The sequence below is a fragment of the Lytechinus pictus genome, chromosome 7, assembly GCF_037042905.1.
Source record: "Lytechinus pictus isolate F3 Inbred chromosome 7, Lp3.0, whole genome shotgun sequence".
NCBI classification, from domain to species: domain Eukaryota; kingdom Metazoa; phylum Echinodermata; class Echinoidea; order Temnopleuroida; family Toxopneustidae; genus Lytechinus; species Lytechinus pictus.
Window position 1 is genome coordinate 22750056 of NC_087251.1, and position 23376 is coordinate 22773431.

At 35.7% G+C, this 23376-nt stretch overlaps 2 protein-coding genes and 1 long non-coding RNA gene across 6 annotated transcripts in view; all 3 read left to right on the forward strand.

The window, feature by feature from the left end:
- LOC129264741 (cleavage and polyadenylation specificity factor subunit 2-like) overlaps positions 1-3248 on the forward strand; it is a 29864-nt gene extending 26616 nt beyond the window's left edge. For all 4 annotated transcript variants that reach the window (XM_064102230.1, XM_064102228.1, XM_064102229.1 and 1 more), the window contains exon 20: positions 3-3248. In XM_064102230.1, the coding sequence (XP_063958300.1) occupies positions 3-95 (93 nt within the window). In that variant the 3' untranslated portion in view covers positions 96-3248. The remainder of the gene's footprint in view (positions 1-2) is intronic.
- Positions 3249-4623: 1375 nt separating this feature from the next.
- Positions 4624-7408, forward strand: LOC129265907 (retinol dehydrogenase 13-like). Its single transcript, XM_054903818.2, has one exon. The coding sequence runs from the start codon at positions 4768-4770 to the stop codon at positions 5578-5580; it is 813 nt and encodes a 270-aa protein (XP_054759793.2). The 5' UTR covers positions 4624-4767; the 3' UTR covers positions 5581-7408.
- A 628-nt stretch (positions 7409-8036) lies between these two features.
- On the forward strand, positions 8037-17043 carry LOC135154735 (uncharacterized). The gene is made up of 2 exons (XR_010294125.1): positions 8037-8164; positions 13623-17043. It is a non-coding gene; the product is annotated as an uncharacterized LOC135154735 (long non-coding RNA).
- Positions 17044-23376: the final 6333 nt, after the last annotated feature.

Here is a 23376-nt window from a genome sequence, read left to right on the forward strand (position 1 = left end):
AGAATGAAAAAGGCCATCTGACTCTGGAAGGAGCTTTATGTGAGGATTACTACACCGTTAGAGAACTTTTGTATGAGCAGTATGCCATTGTATGAGGAAGGCCTCACATGGTACATTGAAGAACTTTCAATTGTTACTTTTCCCATGCTTCCATTGGATACAATTCATAAAGCCAAGCTATGACAGGCCACCTAATATATTGCACTTCTACCTCACAATTGGTTCCAACTGTGTATTTCTGTCATGCATCTGTGTATGGAGGAGTTGGCTTGTCATGAGGGGAAGTCAAGCTTTAAACAAAGTACTGGACAGTGACCGGACAGTATCATCGCAATAGTATCATTCACAACACAATACAACTTTTCAGTCTGCATTATTGTTTGTTTTGTATTTTTGTGTATTTCGAGGAATAATCGATTTTGCTTACAACGTGGCAGCCAAAGTTACAGCTAATCTTGTCGGAACTGGATCTGACAGCAAAGTTATGGTGAATATTGCTCTCACCAAATGCCTTTCTTGAAATCACTCTGTATTACTGTGTGAAGGAAGATGTTTAAAGGTCAAGTCCACCCCAGAAAAATGTTGATTTGAATAAATAGAGCAAAATCAAACTAGCATAACGCTGAAAATTCCATCAAAATCGGATGTAAAATAAGAAAGTTATTGCATTTTAAAGTTTCGCTATTTTTTCACAAAACAGTGATATGCACAACTCAGTGACACACAAATGAGTCGGTTGATGATGTCCATCACTCACTATTTCTTTTGTTTTTTATTGTTTGAATAATACAATATTTCATGTTTTACAGATTTGACAATGACGACCAACTTGACTGAACCATATATTATTCAAAAATGCTAATTCCATATGTTCTGGGAGGAAATAATCTTTGTTTCACTTGTCAATGAGGAGAAAATTAGAATATTTCATATAATAAAATACAAAAGAAATAGTGAGTGGATGACGTCATCAGTCTCCTCATTTGCATACCGACCAGGATGTGCATATAACTGTTATGTGAAATAAGCAAAACTTTTAAATGTCATAACTTTCTTATTTTACATCCGATTTTGATGAAATTTTCAGTGTTATGCTTGTTGGATTTTTCTCTTTTTATTCAAATCAACTTTTTGATGGGGTGCACTTGTCCTTTAAGTATTAGACTTCAGCTGTTTGTACCCAATTTTTTTTTTACTGAAATGAACAATATTTAAATTGGCAGTGCCTGTGACAAGAAAGGGATCTTGTTTTGTAATTTATAGAATCATGACAATTTGTCTTGGTTTCTTTACCGCCGCGAAACATACTTACATGTACTTACTGCCTGTTATGCCTCCTGGCATGAAGAGCAGCAACAGAAGCTCTCCACTAGTCCACTCCCACCTGCCTTGGGCCAGTCTCTGAAGTGACCCCCAGGTCTGTTGGAGGTTAGACATTTCACCCTCCATGGTCCATCGCCAGGTGTTCTTGGGCCAACCTTGTTTTCTCCTTCCTTCTGGGGTCCCCTGCAGTGCTGTCCTTGTTATGTCATCCACTTCTTTTCTGAGTACATGTCCGATCCAGCTCCCCCTCCTTTTCATAAGTATGTATTCCATACGAAATATACTGCCAAGGAACAAATCGATTATGATATGCTTTCAGCATTCCGACTCCCTTGTTTCCGTTGTAACTCAAATGACCATCGAAATGTAGTATACCAACATTGAAAATATGTTTTTGATTGTTGTATTACGGTTGCTTGTAAGTGCCATCTGTTTAACAAGATGGCATGATTTTTTTATCTTGCCAGGTCAACCTTATTATTAGCCTTTGTATGTTGACATGGTGAAATACAATCTTGCCAAGTCAACCTGTAAAAATTTGTCATGGGGTATTATATTACCATTATCTACTATATATTTTGCCATGATGACATAAAACCTTTTATAAGTCAACTTGGCAAGATAAGATAAAAATAGAAAAGCATGACGGTTTGATGAAAATATATCGGAGTATAAGCAGAGTTACAGATTATTTCAATTTCTATTTGTGTCATCATATGTTAGCAGCTGCCCCAAATGTCATGTTATATAAATTCCATAGATTCCCAGTTTTTGTTGGTTCATAATGGTTGAAATATATTCCTCTTAGAAGTGTGTTTGAATAATTGGATCGAATAGATTAAATGCACAAGTAAAGTCATTTTCAATTTTTTTTAAGATTACATCTTATAATTTGATGGTTTTCCTAAGGTGATACTCATAAAAAACCCATGTAATTTGTTTATAACTGTGAACTCAATTTTTATTGAGAATTCGTTTTTATATGAATGAATGCCAACTTTGGATTGATTAATATCAACATTATTTCATCAATCAAATATAGAACAACAAATGTGAGACCTTTTTCCTTGAAACCAATAATGATTTGCTATGCAAGGTTTTCTGTAATTAGCCAAAATAGTTACTTTGTCTTCAAAAATAAAAATTTTGAAAATAAGCTTATCTGAAATTGTATCTCTTTTGTCTCTGATCTGTAAAAATTTGAAGCTGTTGACTTTAACCGAAGACGAGAAGTAACAGGCTTCTTTTTTACACCATTTTATTGTGGACTGCTGGAAATTTAACACAGTTTGAACAATATGCATATGTCATGCTTGAGTGAACCCTAAACTTCAAACCCTGTTTGCTCCTTATTGTTTGAAGCTGTATTACTTGTTTAGGACCGTGGGTAATTTTTTATCAATTTAACAAGCTTTGTACTATATAAAAGCTTTCAACTTGCTTTTAAAAATCTCAAAATTAATCTGAGTAACTTGTGTTGGTCTTGAGGTGGAAGGTCACATATCTCAAATTTGTTTTGTAGCTTGACAGTGCTGCAAACATTATTCAACTAAAGCTATCAAAAAGGAACTCTTTATATTTTGTAAGAAAATGAACTATGTATTTCAATGAAATCCAAGGCCCTCTCTCTAATTGATTCAAAAGTAACAATTTATTTGTGTAGAATGATGATTTTTCACTGATTCGAAACTATATTCTTTCGAACTACTTATACAGGTCAACAGGAATTCTATTAAGTGAATTAAAAGGAGCTCCCAAAGTTAAACATGTTACGCATTATTTTTTAATGAAAATGTACTCCAGAGATTTTCTATCAAGTCAACAACACAATTGTCATCTGAGGTTTTTGCACAGGATTAATGGGAATGTTTTGTGAAGTTAATGTAAATATGTAATAAAATTTTCAAGAAAATAAAAATATTGTTCTATGAGATCCTTGCAACTACGTTGTATGAATAAGAAAACAGGCCATAAGTCGAACGATCACATTTTGAGTTTCACATGGATATGTATGGTTGGTACAGTGTATGTGAATGTGGATTTTTAAATGGAAAGAGAGATAAGTATGTGGGGTGGAATGAGAGAAAGAGGGGGGGGGGGGGGGAGAAAAAAGGATAATCGATGGAGAAAAAGATATATATATTAGAGGAGAGAGAAGACTAGAGATGGTTGATGGAGAAAGTTGAGGGAAAGAAACGTGCATTGATGGTGACATGTGGAAGGGAGCAGAGAAGTCGTGAGGAGCTCCCCAAGTGATGGTGAGGAACCATACAATACTGAGCACACTTGCATTGACTCTTCTGAACCTCATCCCTCAATTGTGACCACCAATATTTATGAATGCCACTTTTTAAACTTCCGAGAATGAATTCTTTTAGCCATAGAAAACACGAAAGGGGCCATTCTAGATAATTTTCAGACTTTTTTTTTATCAAGCCCTAGCCCTGAATATTAAACCTAATAACATGGTCACATTTGCTCTACGGCGGCCGCACGGCGAGTCGAACTCAGCCATTTTATTCAAACCACCTATATGTAGCTGGTACAAAAAATGTTAAAACGGCTGTTTTCGACTTGCCGTACGGCCGCCGTAGAGCAAATGTGACAGAGGCATAAGTAACTGGCAACAGCATTCAAAACCATGTAGACATGATTTTCAAGTTTGTATGAACTACAAAAATTACAAACGCAACAAGGGTTTGATCCCTTTATTTGACCAGTCTTTTTATTCAAATAATCTCTCTCTTTAAAAAACAAAAGAAACCCCAATGAACACAAGTCGTTTTATAAGAATTATTGAGTCTTGAGAGTAAAGATCCTCTTATATGAGAGTACAATCAATCATATCACATATTATGTGAAACAAAAAGAGATAATCATGATTGCAAGTTATATTTTTTTTTTACATTCAGTTTCACACAAAACATCCCGCAAAATATATTCGAGCCAATCTGATCATTTAACCCTTCTACAACTCTTCCTGACCGAAAAGAATTTTCCTCGAGCTCTCCAGCAAGGTGGCAACATAAAGACCACGCCCATCAGTAGTCAAGGTTCGATTTTCACGCCCCCTTAACGTTAGTCTGTTCGCGGATTTTATTTAATAATTGACCCTCTTTACCTAATTGAATTATTCCTCTTAAATTCCTTTGTTTATTTATTTTGCTGCATTTAAAATCAACCGTTTTGATATATATCTTTTCTACATATATATTAGTACAATATTAAGATAACTCGAGTAGAAATTATGTAAATTTTTACTTCCACCGATCATCATCATGATTGCTGCGCCTTGGCGTAATCCTAGTCGAGTACCAAAATCTGAACAAGTCAGTCTTCTAAATTTTGTTGACATCGACAACGCATAATTACATCCAGTGTCATCTGACATCATCTAAAAACGTGGCGTTGCTTTTACGACTAGGTGCACAGTGGTTGTCCAACATGAATAGCCGCATTTTCTTGGTAACGGGTGCTACAAATGGCATTGGACAGCACACTGCCCTGAAACTGGCCAAGACCGGCGCAACGGTTCTTGTTCACGGGAGAGCTCCGGCGAAGGTTGATGCCACTGTAGCGGACATCAAGAAGGTTACAGGCAATGAAAACATCAAAGGCTACATTGCTGACCTGGCATACCTGGCAAATGTCCGTCGACTCTCAGATGAGCTTCATGCTTCTCATAAACACATTGATGTCCTAATCAACAATGCTGGTGTCTTTGAAGATGTCAGGAAGGAATCAAATGATGGATATGAAATGACTTTTGCAGTGAATGTCTTGGCACCTTTCTTGTTGACATCTCTCATTCAGGATCTGCTGAAGGCGGGTACAAAAAGCAGAATCATCAATGTCAGTTCCATCTCTCAGGCCACTTTTCTTGACCTTGATAATTTCCAAATTAAAGACAATTATGGCGATGGACACAAGGCATATGAACAGTCAAAAATATGTGAGATAATGTTCACCATAGACATGTCTGAACGATTCCATAAAGATGGCATTACAGTGAACTGTCTCGACCCAGGAACTGTTAATACCCAAATGTTGCTGAAAAGCTGGGGCCCAGTAGGGATTACTGTTGAGGAGGCAGATAATGAATATCATCTTTCAACTGATGCTAAATATGAAAATGTCACCGGAGAGTACTTTGTGGATATGAGGAAAACTAGAGCATCTACAGTTGCTTATGACAAGAAGCTCAGAGAAAAACTTTGGAAGCATCTCATTAACATAACTGGAGCCCAATATGACTAAAAAATGCTTTGATATGAATTCATTTTTTTTTTCATTTTACAGTACAAGTAGTTTAAATCCATTCTAAATTCAGTTTCATTTCTTTTTTCCAGATATGTGAGGTGACAAAAAATTTAAATTATTGAAGTAAGAAAAATGTAATTTGCTATTCAATCTTTTTTTTTGGTATAGTTTACACATGCAAAATTATCTTTATCTAATTCCAAATATGTATTGCAAAACAATGCTATTTGAAATACTCTGTTCTTTACATTACTAAAAATAGTATAGTATGTCAAAGATCAAAAGTCATTTCACTGATGGATTTTGTATGTATGATTGCTGTTTTTAACAGAATTTTCTTCAGAGCTCCAAATATTAGTTTTATGTGTATGTTTATTCATTTGCACCTATTTAAGGTTGTTAAAAAAATTGTTAAGTTACTCCTAGGGAAAAATATATCTCAATTTGTATTGTTTGTACTTTGTAGATAATATACAATGTCATTGTATTTCTTTTATTTGTTGGAAATGCAATAAACACAAATTTGAAATTGCATTTGAATGACAGAGAAAGTGGTATAGTGCCATCTATGGGTTGGGGGGATACATGTTGCATGGGGAGGGGGATATTCATTTGTCAAATCATGGTATTTATTTATGATTTATTATTATAGTTCAAAAATATTAATTTTGTTTTAAATTAAGAGAAAATGTAGTAATATAAGATAAAGTTTTAGTTTAAACAATAATGAAATGCTTGACAAGATAACATATGACATGTATATGAGCTGCATTGGATGAAAATATACTGTAGTAATATGAGGGAAGTGGGTGTTTGACATATTATGCAAGGGAAGGTCAAAGCCAGAATTTTTAAATAAGTCCATTTATGCAACTTCTTGGCATTTCCGGGGCCATTTCAATTTCCTAATGTTCACCCGTCAAAATGATGTACTTGGTAAATAAATCATGGACTTAGTACCAGTTAAAATATATTTTGAATAAAATTGAAAATTACTATCTGTTTTTATAATTGGCATTTTCTCTTTCTTTCTTTCTCTCTGTCTTTCTTTCTTGTTTCTTTCCTTCCATCCTTCCTTCCTTTTTCCTATGTATTTTCTTCAACAGTTTAAAGTATTAACAATAGTTACTGAATGTTTTATCAGAATTTTAACTTGAATGCACAGAAAAGTATGCAGCACTGTACATTCATTTACAAGGTGTAGAGTTCATAGTGGGCACGTCGTGGTCTATAGTGGTTCTGACTTTCGCCTTTCAAACAGAGGGTCGCGGGTACGAATCCCAGCCATGGCGTGTTTTCCTTCAGCAAGAAATTTATTCACACTGCTGCACCCAATCCAGGTGAGGTGAATGGGTACCCAGTAGGAAAAAATTCCTCGAATGCTTGAGTACCCGGTCAAGGTTGCCATGCTAAAGCCGGGGTGATGATAACATTATATCATGTTAAGCAGGGCCTGCTGGTAGAACAGTTTTCGGAACTGAAGTGGCTACCCTTGGTAAAATTGTGTCATTATTATTATTGTAGGCCCAGTTCATGGCAGAAGTTGGAATGCCCCGTATCCGCATTTCTATTTTCTAGTACACCTGAAGTACCAATTCTCATAAAGAAAAGTGTCTTTTCTCTTCTATGAGATGCATATGTTATATTTTATAAGTTCCTGTTATCTTGTGCTATTCGGGTCAAGAGTCAGTTTACCAAAGGAAGTGTCCAAGGTGATGCCAGGAAATTTCAATAGGGGAGGGGCAAAACAATCTAAATATGGCGTCATAGTTTTCTGAATTCAATTATTATTTTTATTCTGAATTAAACGGTAAATACAGATTTACACGGCCAAAAGCTTTTCTTGTTTTTCTTGTTAGGTCAATGTATACTCTTCTTCATCTCTGCCATTCTTTTCCCCTTCTTTCTTCATGTGTTCATTTGAGTTATGTCATTACTCTCCTTGAAGAATCACAATTTTAGCTTTCAAAGTCCATAATTTTGCAAGAGAGTGGAGCAGGCAAGCACATATTTTTCAGGATATTTGTTTTCAGAATATTATTGTGTTTTGGTTGTATGTATAAATCTATACATGGGGAGAAGGCCTATACACATGAAAATCCCGGGAATCGCTATTACTCCTTGAAAACCTTGAAAACTTATTATGAAAATCATGATTTCCCATTATCTTGTGAAGTTGTTCTATTCGAATCACCGCTGCAACTGCAGTTCGTAAGTGGGGGAAGCCCCTTGCTTTTATGATGGGGGAAAGTTTGTTGAACCACAACATCGACACACAGTTACTTTACATGGCACACACTTCTTTAGCTGCTCAAAAATCACACACACATATTGGTACACAGGCAAGCAAGCTGCGCTGCATTTGGCTGCATATAGCGCATCGATATGCATAAGCGCATGCATGCTGCTGGCTCGGCCGCGCCGCCGCCGTATCGTACGGTATACCGTATTTTAGTATGAACTAGTAGTAGTACGCGTAGATCGGAACAACGGAGTGCTGTGCGAAGATGACAAGGGAAAGTCATACCCGAGACATTCTCTAATTCTTGGACTGGCCTCTTGAGTTTCAACGATATTTCAGGTAAAATATTGAGAATAATACTTTTGTAAATGATAAAGTGATAGCTCTAAATTATCGGTCGCTAGCTCGACTCAAAGACATAATTATGACACAGAACCGCGTACCGCAGGCAGAGGCGCGGCGAGGGTGCGAGACAGCTTCAGTGGCAGTGCAGTGTACCGCTCAGCTCCCGAGCGCGAGAGCTAGCGTTAGGCCCAGATTGATTTGGGTGTGGAACGTCTCAGCTAGCCACTGCAGCATGCAGTGCACGTGCATCAAACTTGACTGTAGCTGCTAGCTGTCATGACTGTAGTCTAGTACTGGCTACCTCAGCTGTCCCGTCCCATCTCGTCTGCTTTCATGCATTAGGTCTAACTTTGTCTAAATCTACGTCTCAGTCACAGCTGCGACTGCTTAGATCTATTATTATGCTGCGCTAAAAAACAAAACCTGCAGCCACACTTTGCTTTTGTTGTCTTTGAGTCGAAAATAAACGGCCAGACATAACAAAGTCATAAGGCATGGCATAGACTTTAACTTAGACTCTAGTACTAGATCTAGTCTAAGACTAAATAGTAGATAATACCCTACCTCAAGTGATGTTCGTGCAGGCTCCACTTCACTGCCGCTACACTACGCTCCACCTATACTCAGAGTGGCAAAGGTGGGAAAAAAAGGATATTTATCGTAAAAATTATATGAAAAAAATACATCAAGAATGAATAAAAGCTTAATTTCTTACTCTACACCCTTATTTCTCTCCGGTTATCATCAAAATTTGTGATTTTGGGCCAGTATCTAATTCCTCACGCGTATTATTCACGGCCGATTTCAAAACATCGCATGTGCATGCTCGAGGGTCACAGGTCAAACAGCATGAATATTTATATTATATTGGATGGCTCATGGAATTCCAGAAATATTCCCTGGGAAAATATTCTGGAATCAATTAGCTATTTTGTTACCGCAGATTTTTTTTTGTTTCATTCATCATATATCAATTAAGTTAGCACAATTTTCATTGATTGAAATTAATCTCAGCCAAAAAAAATAATGATTATGAAAATGAAATGAAAAGAAATAAATGATTTAGCAGGTTTAGTAACATCTTAGTTTTGTATCACACTTTTTTGTTGTTTGCTGAACGTTATAAACATGTTTCTTTACCATACATAATTTCTTTTTGAGAAATTTGTTTTCATGTTTATCTAATGATAGAGCATGAGGGGTCAGAGAGATTGCAGCCCATTTTGATATTTCAAGTTTGGTTGAAAAAAAAATGGACAAAAGGGGTGGGGAAAAGAGGGAGAAAAAAAAATTATATTGGCCCCCTATGGGCCAAGATTACCCCGGAGAAGTTAAAATGACATCCGTTTTGCCGTGAAATTGATGACAGCCTCCATATAAAAATGACTTGGCGTCATCCCAGATAAAATGCATCAGAGTCAGGGTTGTAATAAAAAACGTTTTTAATTAAAAAAAACAAAACTTTTTTTATTGTTTTAAAACGTTTTAAATCGTTTTTTTCCAGCGAATGATGCAATTTTCCGTAAATCAATTAAACTATATTAAAGTCTGATTTAAAGGTCAAGTCCACCCCAGAAAAATGATGATGTGAATAAATAGAGAAAAATCAAACTAGCAAAACGCTAAAAAATTCATCAAAATCGGATGTAAAATAAGAAAGTTATGACATTTTAAAGTTTCGCTTATTTTTCGCAAAACAGTTATATGCACATCTCAGTGGCATGCAAATGAGACAGTCGATGATGTCCATCACTCACTATTTTTTTTGTTTTTTATTGTTTGAAATATACAATATATCATTTTTTACAGATTTGGCAATAAGGAGCAACTTGACTGAACCATACAGTGCGTATAAAAAAAAACAGGACAGATTTGAAGTCTATAATTTTTTTTTTTCAAATTATGATCTCTATATTTTGGTGTCAATAGGTGCTCTGAGGTCTTATCCTTCAAATGCCTTCAAATACCATCAAAATAATTTAGTTTTGTTCATGCTTGAGCGAACACGGAATGTTTTTGTCGGGTTAAAAAGGAGGCTTGCGCCAAAATGGCATAAAATGATAAATATGATGGTCGGACTTCTTGCTAATCAGCAGACTTCCTCTTAACCTTTTCATTATCTTTGCCATAATTTTCGAATTATGCAGTCAAAATTCATTTCCAAATCTACTTATTTGCTTGAAAAGTTCTGTTGTGCGTATTTAATGTTCTCTTTCAGCTTTGAATATTCCTTCTCTAAGCAAAAACATTTTTTTTTTCAACCGAAGTATGGGAGAGCGTCAATTTTTTTTCAAATCCTTTCATTGTGTGCTACAAAGGTTATGGTGCCTTTGAACAGTGGCATACTGAAAAAAAAAAAAAAATCATGACCAAGAAAAAAAGCGAAAAGGAAAATCACAGAAAACATAGAAAGTGAAATATGATATAATTTTCTGAATATTATGTCAAAATCACAAAATTTGATATTTTAATAAAAAAAGTGGAAATGTTTTGCTTGCTCGCTTCACAACTTTTTTACATTTTACCCGATCTGCCTTATCTTGCTCCTTCAAAATCGACTCAATAGGCTACACCATTGCCATTGAAAGACATGAATCCTTTCCTGTTTGTCCTGCCAAGCACAAAATTAAACTTGAAGGATTCAATAACCCCTTGAAAATAGGATTCATGTCTTTTATAGGTGCCATAACATAATTTGTTTCACATAATAAAAGGATTTGAATGATTACAAATTCTCCCACTTAATAATGCAAGTCTTCTTACTTGGGTTGACAAAGTCTTCTTTTCTTACTTATGAAGGAAAATTCAAAGGTAAAAGAAGTTTAAATGAAAAACAAAATAATTCAGGTAAATAGATAAATTTGTAAATGAAATTTGACAGCATAATTTGAAAATAATGGCATAGATAATGACAAGATTAAGAGGAAGTCTGCTGATTGGCCAAAAGTCTAATAATCAAATTTCTCATTTCTGCCATTTTGGCGCAAGTCTCTTTTTGAACCCCCGACAAAAACGTCCCATGTTCGCTCAAGCATGAATAAAATATATTTTTTTAAATTGCATTTCAAAGATAAGATATCAGAGCATCTATTAACATCAAAATATAGATATAATAATTTGAAACAAATTTTCTATAGACTTTTCAAAACTGTCCTGTTTTTTTTTATACGCACTGTAGTATTAAAACAAAACAATGGTAATTCAACATGTTCAGGAAGGAAAAAAAATTTTGTTTCACTTTACAATGAGGAGAAAATTAGTATATTTCATATAATAAGATACAAAAGAAATAGTGAGTGGATGACGTCATCAGTGTCCTCATTTACATACCGATCAGGGTGTGCACATAACTGTTTGCGAAATTAAGGGAAACTTTAAAATGTCATAACTTTCTTATTTTACAACCGATTTTGATGAAATTTTCAGTGTTATGCTTGTTGGATTTTTCTTTTTTTATTCAAATCAACTAATGGTTAGGGTGGACTTGTCCTTTAAGCTCTTGATGTTTTGAATATATTTTGGGAGTAAATAAGAGAAGACTACAATTTTTTTTACTGAATTTCCAACAGAAAAAAAAAAAACTAAATCATGGAAATTAAATGCCCCCCCCCCAAAAAAAAAAACCCTCTAAAGTTGACATTTTATAAGTTCATTCCTTATACATGTAGTCTCGGGGTATATTGAGTCTTGTCAATCTAGCGGGGGGGGGGGGGGGGGCAAGAAGAATTTGCACAATGGAAGAAAATGACATACTGTAATCTATGGGGTTTCAAAGCTTAATTTAATTAAATCAAGAAATGCTTTGTTTCATTTGAATCAATTATGCCAATTTTAGTTAAATCTATAAACAAAGTCCTTGAACTGCATATTTTTAATTGGAGGAATTTAGATCAAATGCATATCTTTTTTTTTTTAATGGAAATTATTGGCAATAATAAACAAAAAGTACAAATGATACAAATTTTGGTGAGAATTTACAATTGGCTTTATGCATGAATCACATTCTTGAGTAATTCGGGGTCTGACATGCACTTGTGTAATATCATAACTGCATACCCATGCATGCATGGGTATGCGGTCTTGAATGATATGGCATGGCCCTGTCATGTTTATAGATTTATCATATAAATTTTTGAGGGGGCCATTGGGGTCCACTGGAATTGTTAGGGTTAAGGTTTGCTAGCTGGTTATCTTATACTGTTTAAAGTACTTTTCTTCATCTTTACAAAGCGCAAAGTTTCACATGCTTTCGTGTGTACCTCAAGTGTACGATGTCAGATTCACAATCTATTAATCGTCGCCTTCCAGCACAAAGGCCGTTAGTGCACACTGCGCGTCGCTTTCCCGCACAAAGGTCAGCGTGTCTTGCACGACGCCTTCCCGCAGAAAGGCCGTTAGCGTGCAGTTAACAGTGCGCGCTAACGGCCTTTATGCAGGAAGGCGACGCGCAGTGCCCTTATTCGTAAAATATTATTATGCTTGTGCAACACTTCCATTTCATTAAAGTACTACTATGTATTTGAGCTTATTTTAAATAGTTTTTCTTTCCCTGTCCAAAACGTTAGCACAACACTCAGATATGTTTGTTAAAATGAGAATATTCGAAATATGGATTGATGTACACAATTGAACTGGGAAGAAAGGAACATGACAAAGCATTGGAAAAGGGGAGAATAAAGGGGGAAAGAGAAAGAGGAGAAAAGTAGTGGTGTTGAGAAAGATTTTTAATTAGTTAGAAGAATTAATACACCACTTCAGAAATAAAAGTATGAAAAAAACATTCATCTAAAATTACATCCATGCAAATTTACAACACACAAGCCTATACCCATGTTTTTTTGTAAAAACATTTTTTTGTAAAAAAAACGGGTGTTTTAAAATGTGTTTTAAAACATGTTTTAAAACACACCGTTTAAAACATGCCAACCCTGATCAAAGTGCAATCGAATGACCCCGAAAATGTTTAAAGGTGATATGTCAGTGTGGCTTACCGTAAACGCATTTTCTCTCAATGCCGACGGTGGCAGGCGGTGTGCAAAAAAGATCATGCCTACGTAGGACATGTCTGGAGGTGTCTTTCCAAGGACCATTCTTCGTATCGCCCAAATCGGCTTTGTGAAACAGTCGAGCGATATCTCGTTCTTACGTAGAACGGTTCTACCAGGGAAGTGTTATAGAAAAGACCCTTACATGCAACAGGCCCCTGAAGTACCAATTCTCATAAAGAAAATTTTTCTTCTATGATATGCGTATGTTATATTTTATAAGTTCCTGTCATTTTGTGTTCATGTTTCTGACATAAAATTTGGATTTTAGTAAAGTCTGCATTGTTTATGAGATTATTCTCGTGTGAGAAAAAGTTAGACTTTTTATATCTTTCTTTGCCATCCATATGGTTTTGTTGAGCTTACATACGTATGCGTTTCTTTGTCTTCTTCCTTCATGTGTACAGAACAAATTGTGACTTGAAAAGATTCAAATTCTCCTGTCAAAGAAGGCTGACTTATAAGACATGAACCTTGCATGAGTGCCCCAAAGCTCGACTGGGAGACTTAAAATTCAGACCTGGTATCAGTCGGATCAACCTGAAGGCTAAACAAATGCTGTAAGCAGTCCTCTGAATTTGCTGGCTCTTAGTGTTTGAGATTACACTGTAATTCTTCACTTGGAAGGCTAGGAGTAGGACAGACGTTAAACGGTAAAAGTGAGGAGAAACGAGGCTGATCAGGATGACCAGTGTTGGGTCATCATCAGTGGTGTGGGAAGCTCTGGGATGCCTGGCAGGCATTGACTGGATCGCTCTCTTCTTTTGGTGTCTTATCACTTTCTCCCTCTGCCTTGTATCCATTCTTCTGATCAGTTTATTCCTGCCTGTCACAATAAAGGTAAGTCTTGGTACTTTTTTTTTAATTTTCCCAATAGTCATCTTTTCAGATATTGAAGGTACAATTACAATGTAGAAAACTATTAGAGTTGATAAAACATCAGGTCTTTGTCATTTGGCATTTACATAAAATACATTTACATTGTAGGATGCCATTGTAATAACTGGCATGTATGTGCAATTTCTTATTCATACATTTCCGATAGGGTCTCACAATTGATTGAATTCTATGGTATATTGATACTAATATTGTGCTAGGTTAGTAGATGTACATATATGTACTATGTAGACCTACGAGTTACTGCTAACTCATTGATTTTGAGTTCATTAACACCTTTTTTTTCCATGAAGGAGAAAGATGAACCAGACATGCCTTTTGCCCCTTGCTATGTTAAAGCAAGTTTATTCCTTTTGAAAACACATTTTCACTATCAGAAGTCTCACAAATTATATTTCACTCCTGTAACTCATGTTCACATGTATGCACTAAATCTTCATATAAGTGAATGAGCCAAGGCTAAAGAGTACCGGTAGATGGAGAACAGTAGATGTAGCTTTTCAATACATTATCATGTCTAAAGTCTATAAACTTTTTTTTGTAAAGGTTCATTTAAAGGCACATTGTCAGCAGGGGGTTTTATGTAGAATGTGACACCATTCATATTTCAATCACCCATAGTAGAACAGCATTTATAACCTGTTGATGTTGTGTAATGTCACTGGAAGTTGCCTTATGGTATTAAAGTCATCATTCATTATCTCACTTTTCCTGGCCTGACAGGACAGTTGTCCGAAGCTATTAAGCAGGCTTGGCTGGATAATTTCTTGCTGGTACATCGAATTTGCTCCCCCCCCCCCCCCAAGAAGTCTAGATCAAGATGCTTCAAAGGCTTTTCACAAAGTGATATAAAAAAGGAGCTACATACATCAGTATGCTGACGGATAAATTAGGTCTCAAATTCTTCTGTTGTCTAAATATACATGTATGATGAAATCTTCAATGTCCAGTAGAATTAAAATGTTACCAACTATCAGTTCCCAGTCTGCTCAGTGCTCTCATGTTTTTTTTTTTGGTGGGGAGCTTCCCACATTTAATATGCACACAGATCACTCACATATATTTGCTGTAATGGAAATCTTTTTGGTTCTCCATACAATTGGCTTTTTAAAAGACCCAAACAGTACAAGATTCAATGTTTATATTTTGCATATTTCAGCCATTTCTGAACTAATTTTTCTCAAACAAATGGTACCCATGTTTGTAATTTCCGATCTTCATGTAACATCAGTTGTCATTTTCATTGTAGATGACAAGTAGTGTAGTTAAAAATATCCACAGTGCCACCTTTTCCTCTACTCAACATTATTTTTTGACAAGTCAAGACTCAAGAGCCTCTTTCAGATTGTGGACAAAGCTCAACAACTTTTTGTTTTATTGCACATGGACATGGTGAAATACATATTATTGATAAAGGAGCAGTATAGACCGTCATCAATTCTTAACATTATTCAAAGGTGTATATCATGGCTAGCCTGTGATGTCTAGCCATGATTGTCTGATGTCATGATATGGTGAAATCTAAGCCTTAAGGATTATCATGTTAAGAAACATTGTCGGCAACATTTTACCTGTACTGGTGTGGTCATCATTACCCAACTTAAATATCTATTGATATTGATTATACGAGTATTATGTTTATTTGATATGTGTACACAAAATTTTCCAAGAGCTCAACAGAAGTATCAATAGGTGGTTTCAGACTGCCTCAAAGTTTGTCAGTTCCAGTTATTTTCTGATCAGGAAATTTACCCCTATCACAAAATACAGGGTAATTTGGCAGTGTAAAAGCAAATTACGCGTAATCTCCCCGAAAGAACATAGCAACCCGCTAAATAGTAGGTACATGTAGGCTACTTGTCAAAATTACAAGAACTTTCGCTGGGATTTTTCCAAGGTCGCAGGTATTTTGGCAGTGTGAAAGCAAATTACGAGAACTTTTAGCCCAGCGCGTAGTTGGGCGTGGGCGCTGTGGGTGGCTGCTGAGCTAGCGATTTTGAATCTTGTACCTTGATGCTCTTCACTATCAGACCATACTGCAAACACTCGTAACTTGAGGAACTTATTCCGAAGGGTGTGATGTGAATGTGGGAATAATTAAAGTTCTGTATTTTTAGCCTGAAAAAGTACTTGTAATTTTAATGGAGATTCTTGTAACCGAGGCAGTTTGAAACCACCTAATTGCATGTACTCAAGTGCTCATAATAATCCACTTTCATTCATCCACTTCATGGTGTTTACAGAGAAGTGAAAGTTGATCAATCACAGCACTGGATTCTCACAATATCCTGGTATCGTGTAGCTCAAAACTTGGATCCATTGTCAGCAGTGTAATCGATCCGAAAATGAAATTCACTGAATATGGTGTTGGTTATCAGCCTTGTCCTTGAATGTGATTCTGATATTTTACTCACAGGTTCCAGCAAATTTCAGTGTACATGTACTGTACATTAAATCGACATGTATGTCCCTCACTTTTATTATATACCATTGTTTTGGAAATCAACCCCTAACTTTAAAATCATACAGCATGCAACTTGATTTTCAATCATCCAAACAAACATTTAGGAGTTGCAAATGATTTTGTGAGTTGTAATTAATTACATTTTTTTATGCAAGTTCCCATGCTGTCTGCAGGCACAGACCTTTGGGTTTTCACAATTCGCATAGTGCATTTATAATGCAGAGTCTGAAGTAGTGAGACTAGATTCACTTTGTACTGTGACTGGCTCTTTGGCTGCGTTTATGCGACCTCAAGCCAGAATCATGATTTGAATCATGATTTGAATCATTATTCAAAGATTCAAAACACAAACATGAATCACAATATCACAGAATCAGCGTTTAGACGACCTTCATTCCAATGCTGTTTCTCCTCAGATTCGGGCCAATCCAGTGCGCAGTTTGACAGAGGAAGTTTTTCGCACGTGTGTTTCGGCTCTCGAAAAATCTTTTGCTTCCAGAATTCAGTCTATACCTCATTTTGTTTACTTTTATCATATAGGGTCCATATGCTTCTATTCATCTTGTTAGTTTATCCAAAATGGTGTTCGGAAGTGAATTTCAGCGTAGATCCAATTTAATATTGATACTCTATATACTCAACAACAACTGAGATCATTGTCTGTCCAGTTAATTCATTTACTAGAACTTGAAGTTGAAGACATGACCAAAAAGTGAAAAGTAGTGGACGATGCGATGACCAACACAGAACTTGAACATGACAAGAAATGCATGCGTAGTACATAATCATGTACATACAATGAGCAAATAGAGCGCCTTGAGCTTGGCAAGAGTCAAACCGACAGTAGCCCGACACAACAGTGAGGTCATAGAATCATGATTGTAATCACGATATCGTTTATTCGAACATTTTCGTACGTGATTCTGCAGAGACGTCTTTCCAAACGCCCCTTTTTTTGTGTTTCATGTTTGTGATTCTAATCATGATTATATTCAATTTCGACTAAACGCAGTCGTGATTCTAGGGTAAAAAAGTGGCGGATAAACGCACCCTTTGACACATGCAGAGAGTTTATTCTTCACTCTAGACTGGTGTAATTGGATGAAGTGTCAAAGAGTCTGTGCTTGCAGAGTTCTCCTGTGTACCTTTCAGTTTCATACTTGACACTTTCCCCCTTCACTGGCGAAGTTCACTAGGAAAAGCGCAGTATGAAAAGGGTATTAGGAGATTTCAACTGGCTGTAAGTAAGCCTCAAGGTCAGGGTACATGTAGTCTTCCATGTAAGCATGCTTCATTAAGCATCTACACCAGCAGCAGAATTTATAATGCACGCGATGACTAGACAGCTACTCATCATGTTTGCACTTTTCAGGAAAGATCCATGGGTGGTATTCCAAGTATTGATATTTTTATTTTTTATATGTATTAGCATTGTAAATCCATGATGTTTTATGCCTACATTTACAAATTAGCGTGTTTCTCCAGAGAAAAATGAGAAGTTAGTCTGACCCAGTTTAAAGTGAAAGAAGGCTGAGTTGAGCAAAAGGCCAAATGCCTCAATTTGCCTGTGCATTTGGCCCAGCTCTGGAGTTTGTCTCAGCCATGGCTTGACCTGGCCTTTTTATTGTAAATGTGCTTATAATGTACTGAATGTGGCTTCGCCTCCAGGGGGCTACACCAGTACACTGTGACCTTGTGGATGTAGAGCGCCACTATGACAGAATGTAAAAAGGGGGAGGGAGCAGGGGAAAAGAATCTAAAGAAAATTTGAATGTAATTTCATGTTTATCAAAATTATTCTGTGAATTGAATAACTAACAAAGATGAAATATTGTTTATTTTTAATACTCTTTATTTTATCAAATTTCAGATTTAGGCCTATCTATGGTTCTAACTTCTATGCTTCATGCAATGAACAATTTTTACAATTTTTTGTCAGGTCAGGATAGTATTATACTGTATATGCAGGCTTTCTATTTGGAGGTACAGTATGCATTCTGTTGGGGATGAAGTTCTTGAATCTATTTTCATTTCTTGACTTCACAAATATATGCATTTCGAGGATTTGAAAGGATAAGGAAAAAGTGGAAGGGAAAGTTGTTTACCAAACACTAAAGACCAAGCTCAAGCTGGGCAGGTGATTGTAACACCCCAAGACTCTTTGCTATGGCATTCCTGTAGTGACAGTATACACCAAAAAGTTTGTTGACCTGGCAGAGGGTTTGTCCATGGTGAATTTGAGGACCAGTTCTTTGATAGGGGGAAATAGATCTTTGAATTTTCATGAGTGGTGCTGTAGTGTACCGTAATGTGCTGTACATGTAATTTGAATAGCATTAATTGCTTTCTCTTTTCTTTTCTGTTCAAAATGAATGATCCCAAATGGATTTTAGAATTTCCCCCAAATATCCTGAAGTTATGCAAATGGACTCTGATTATTCTTTTTTTTTCTTTCAAGTTTCAATGACTTTTTGGGAAAGTTTCCAAACCTTTATTTTGCAATTTTACCATTCAAACTTCTGCTTGCTTTACAAGCCAAGAAAATACAGGCAAAGACCTATCTTTTAACTTTTAACTCTCTGCATGCCATTTGTAAGTATCCTTGAAATCTTAGAAGTTTTCAATTCTTGTTATTGTCCACAAAAACCTACTAAAAAATCAAGAGAAAAAGGAGCACCGACTTGCTTTTTTGTCTCTCAGCAAACTTTTGAAAAGGCATGCTTGAATTTACTATCAGAACTTTATTTTGGGAGTGTGCTCTGTACCTACAGGAATTCAAGTTTAAAAAGTGTGTTCATCCCAAGTATTGGCACCGTTTCAAGTTTATGCAGGAAAGTTTGCTGACCTCTTTGTACTGTGGGGGGTGCAGTTTTTTATAGTGTTTTGATTGGTCAGAAGGTTTGACCTATTGTGTATGTTCAAAGAGTGAAATCCTAGTAAATAATTTTTTTTTCTAAAGCCGAGAAAAAAACAATCCAAGGAGCACCTCTATTGTGACAGTCAGAAGGAAAATGTACATTATTGGTAGGGTGAATACAGCCATTCTTAGAAAGAGCCTGGGACGAAAGCACTCTTTGTTAATTCAACAATAAAAGAAAGCCTTCTACTACTATTGATTTCTATTATTTACATGTAGGTCCAGGGACAGTGGTACATGTAAAGGTCAGTGGTTGGGATATATACATGTAGGCCTTTGTAATATGGTTCCTTTATAGTGCTTTTCAATTCCAAACAAATGTAGAGAAACAAAGTCTATTGACAAGAAATGATGTTATTGTACCTTCAAAATCAAGATTGCTGATAAGCCAGCACTTACAATGTATGAAAAAAATTAAACCTTGATACCGGTACCATAGAATTTGATCGATTAATGAATGGCGAAACTTTAAATAAAAAAAAAATAGATTGAAAGGTCATTAGGATTCTGTGAAGTCTTCTTTTATCATGACCATTCTCTATCCACAGTACAAGTACATTGCATGAAACTATAGATTTATATGTACAGTAGGATTAAAGTCCCCTTCAAGGCACTGGAAGGGGGTGTCTTACATGGCTTTGATAAAGTTTGATGTACACTATACAGTGCGTATCAAAAAAAAGTTTACACTTTGAAAAAATCCTGTAAAATTATACATTTGTAATATCCTGAAGATTTTTCCACATTTTAACATTGGTACAGATCCATTTAAGCAAATGACAATATAACTGTCGAAAAATATTTCCGCTTGAGTGAGCACCACTTACTTTTGAAAAGTTAGTGAAAAATGATTTGCGCAGAACTTTGAAATATACACAACAAAAAAAGTAAGTCCCCCCTTAAACAAACATCAATAATTTCCGAACCAATGCGAGTCTTTAATATATTTTTACATGAGCGTGTAGGTAATTTTATAAGCTACCCTCTGAGTAAACGTTATGAACGTATTTCACTTCATGCTTCAGTGAGCACCGTCAGAAGGCAAAAATGTCACTTTTCAAAAGTCACAAGCCAAATATCATGACTTTGATTCCATTTTATTGGAACTAATTCCACATTCTCATCATAAAAAATAGTCAGAAGGCTTGTAAAAGGTACTCTCTAAAAGACGATACAACTTTTTTGGCTAAATTTCACGGTTGAATAAACACAAGTCCAAATTTGCTATAATTGGATTTTTTACACATTTATATCAATAAAAATTATAGAATATGATGACAGTTATTTTTGGAAGAGTTTCTTAAAAAATATTCATCGTTTCACGGTTCAATGAACATTTATTGAAAACAAAAAATACGATTTTCAAATATCATAGGCAAGTATTGGTTCATTTTGGGAACTGAAAATGATCTTTTCTCAACTTTTTCGTTATGGTCATGACCAATTAACATGCTTCAATGATTCAAAGGCGTTTAATTAAATATCCACGCTTGAATGAACATGTGGAATGCGATTAGCTCTTTTGTACGTTATTGGAAAAAATGCAATTTGTTACTATGGATATCTGTCACAAACCTCCTTGCATAGTTCATGTGATTCGATTATTATTCGATAATAAAGTGAATATTGGGGGCAAATTCTGTTTCAAATAAGACTTTAATTGCCAATGTTTTTATCATACATCATTTCTATCACCACACACTTTCCGAACTTTAAACATTTTCATGGTTGAGCAAGCACATTCGAAAACCTAGGAATGAATACTCTTTACACTGCATAAATGTATTCTTTTCCTAACAATTTCTCATGATCAGTTTAATTTATGGACAAATCAGTGGTGGGTCCAGAATTTTAAAATGGGGGAGGGGCCTACATGTATAATAGTGGGAGCCACCAACATTTTCAAATTTTAACATGATCTAACAAGTTGTAGAGGATAATACCATAAACCCCTATGATGATACGTCACAATACAGGGGCCGGGGAAGGGTTTTCAAAGTGGGGGGGGGGGGGCTGACCATGCCAAAAATCACAATCGTATGGTCATTTTTACATTTTTTACATGCTTTTGGAAAAAAGTGGGGGGGGGGGAACTGAAGGTCCCTGCCCAGCCCAGCCCCCCCCCCCCCCCGCGGCCCCTGCAATACATTGTGCTCACTCAACCATGAACATATGATATCAAAATTGTTTGTGGAGTGGCTAAATGATGGATAGTAAAACAGCATAACACCATAAAATTCACCTAAAGACAACATTTGCCCAACTTTGTATTTGCACAATCTGAAAAACGACTCTTGTGACTTTTAAAAATGGTTATTTTTAATTCAATCTTTAATTACTCATGCATGACTCAACTGATCAATCTTATTTTTCCCCAGGAGTTGCTTAATGAGTGTAGAAAACCACCTACAGAATATCATATCTCAAAATAATTCCGTTCAAAAGTTACAGCAATTTGATTTAGGGGGGACTTACTTTTTTTGTTGTGTATAGTTATGCGAATAAAAGTAGACCTTAATCATGAAGAACACGTGGAATTTAGCTAGTAAAATTGATTTGAAAATATCTTTTACCTTTTTTTACTTGTTTTCTTGCCCAAAACACTTCGAAGAGTGCATTTCGCTCCACCCCACTCCCCCACACACCGAGGCCATCGTGACGATATTTGCTTTACACTGAGCTGTGATTACATGGAATGGCTTAAGCTTGATTTTCATTTTGTTAATCATTGCCAAGCTTGGGAATAGTGTGGAGAAACAAGTATTAAATGAAACATGAAATGTAAACCCACTTTAAATGATAAAAACTTAGTAAAAAAATGCTGCAGATGTCTGATATAAACTTTTGTTCAGATTCAGGTATGTCCTCAGATCCAGCTGGCAGGGTATTAAGGTTGTGCTTACTAAGTGTTGAAATTTAAATTTGGGTGGCAAAATTGTTACAAAAGGCTTGAATGTATCAGTTTTATTTCAATTGACTAAAAGTGCAAGGGAAATGTATGAGAAATGTTTCGCAGGGTAAGTTTGATTTCGCCCTTTCCCCTTGACACAGCGTAAAAACAAGCATTTCTGCGCAAACAGATTTCTGCGAGCTTTACAAAAATGGACAGTGCTCACTCAAGTGTAACATTCTGACAAAACTTTTACTTTCATTGGATACATGAGACCCAATCCCAAGATTATATGTGAAAAAATTACCCACATGTTGTATATTTTTTTATTCCCAGGGCTTTTTCGAAGTGTAAACTTTTTTTTGATACGCACTGTATATACTGTATGCCTTACACAATATTTGAATCTCATCACTCTACTTGTTAATATATATTTTTTTTGTCACCAAATATGAAATATAATGAAATAAGAAATTACATGTATTCTCAGACATACATGTATTGTATTTGATCCTAGGAACACTGCTTCAAACAGTTTTGCTAATGAATTGTTCAAATTACATTTTCTGTCATTTGTGAAACAAACATTTTTTCTCATGTGGGTTATAGCAAGGATCAATGGTTTTAATGTGAGCTTGTTGAGCCATAAAACTGTGAAAAGTGTCAGGAAAGGTGTCACTATCATGGTTATTTAATTAGGAAGGAAACTGTCCATTGATTTGACATGATCGCTTTCATTCAGATCACACAACTGGCGGTTGCTTCAACTTCCTTAGTTTCATTCTGTAGACCTTTACTTGCCTATAAGTTGGGAGGGTACAGTGTACAATGTATGCCTAATGAAATAGTGTTTTCAAAGAAGTCAGCATTTTCTAGTGTAGCCGGAATTCATTTTTATACATTTTGGGAAATATCCAAAAGGTATTAAACATGTATACAATTTGCAGCATTATTGGGCATTCCCTGTTTTGTACTTTTATTTTGATCTTGGAT

Excerpts from the sequence above, each read along its gene's own strand:
- LOC129265907 (XM_054903818.2), top strand. The coding sequence starts at position 4,768 with ATGAATAGCCGCATTTTCTTGGTAACGGGTGCTACAAATGGCATTGGA.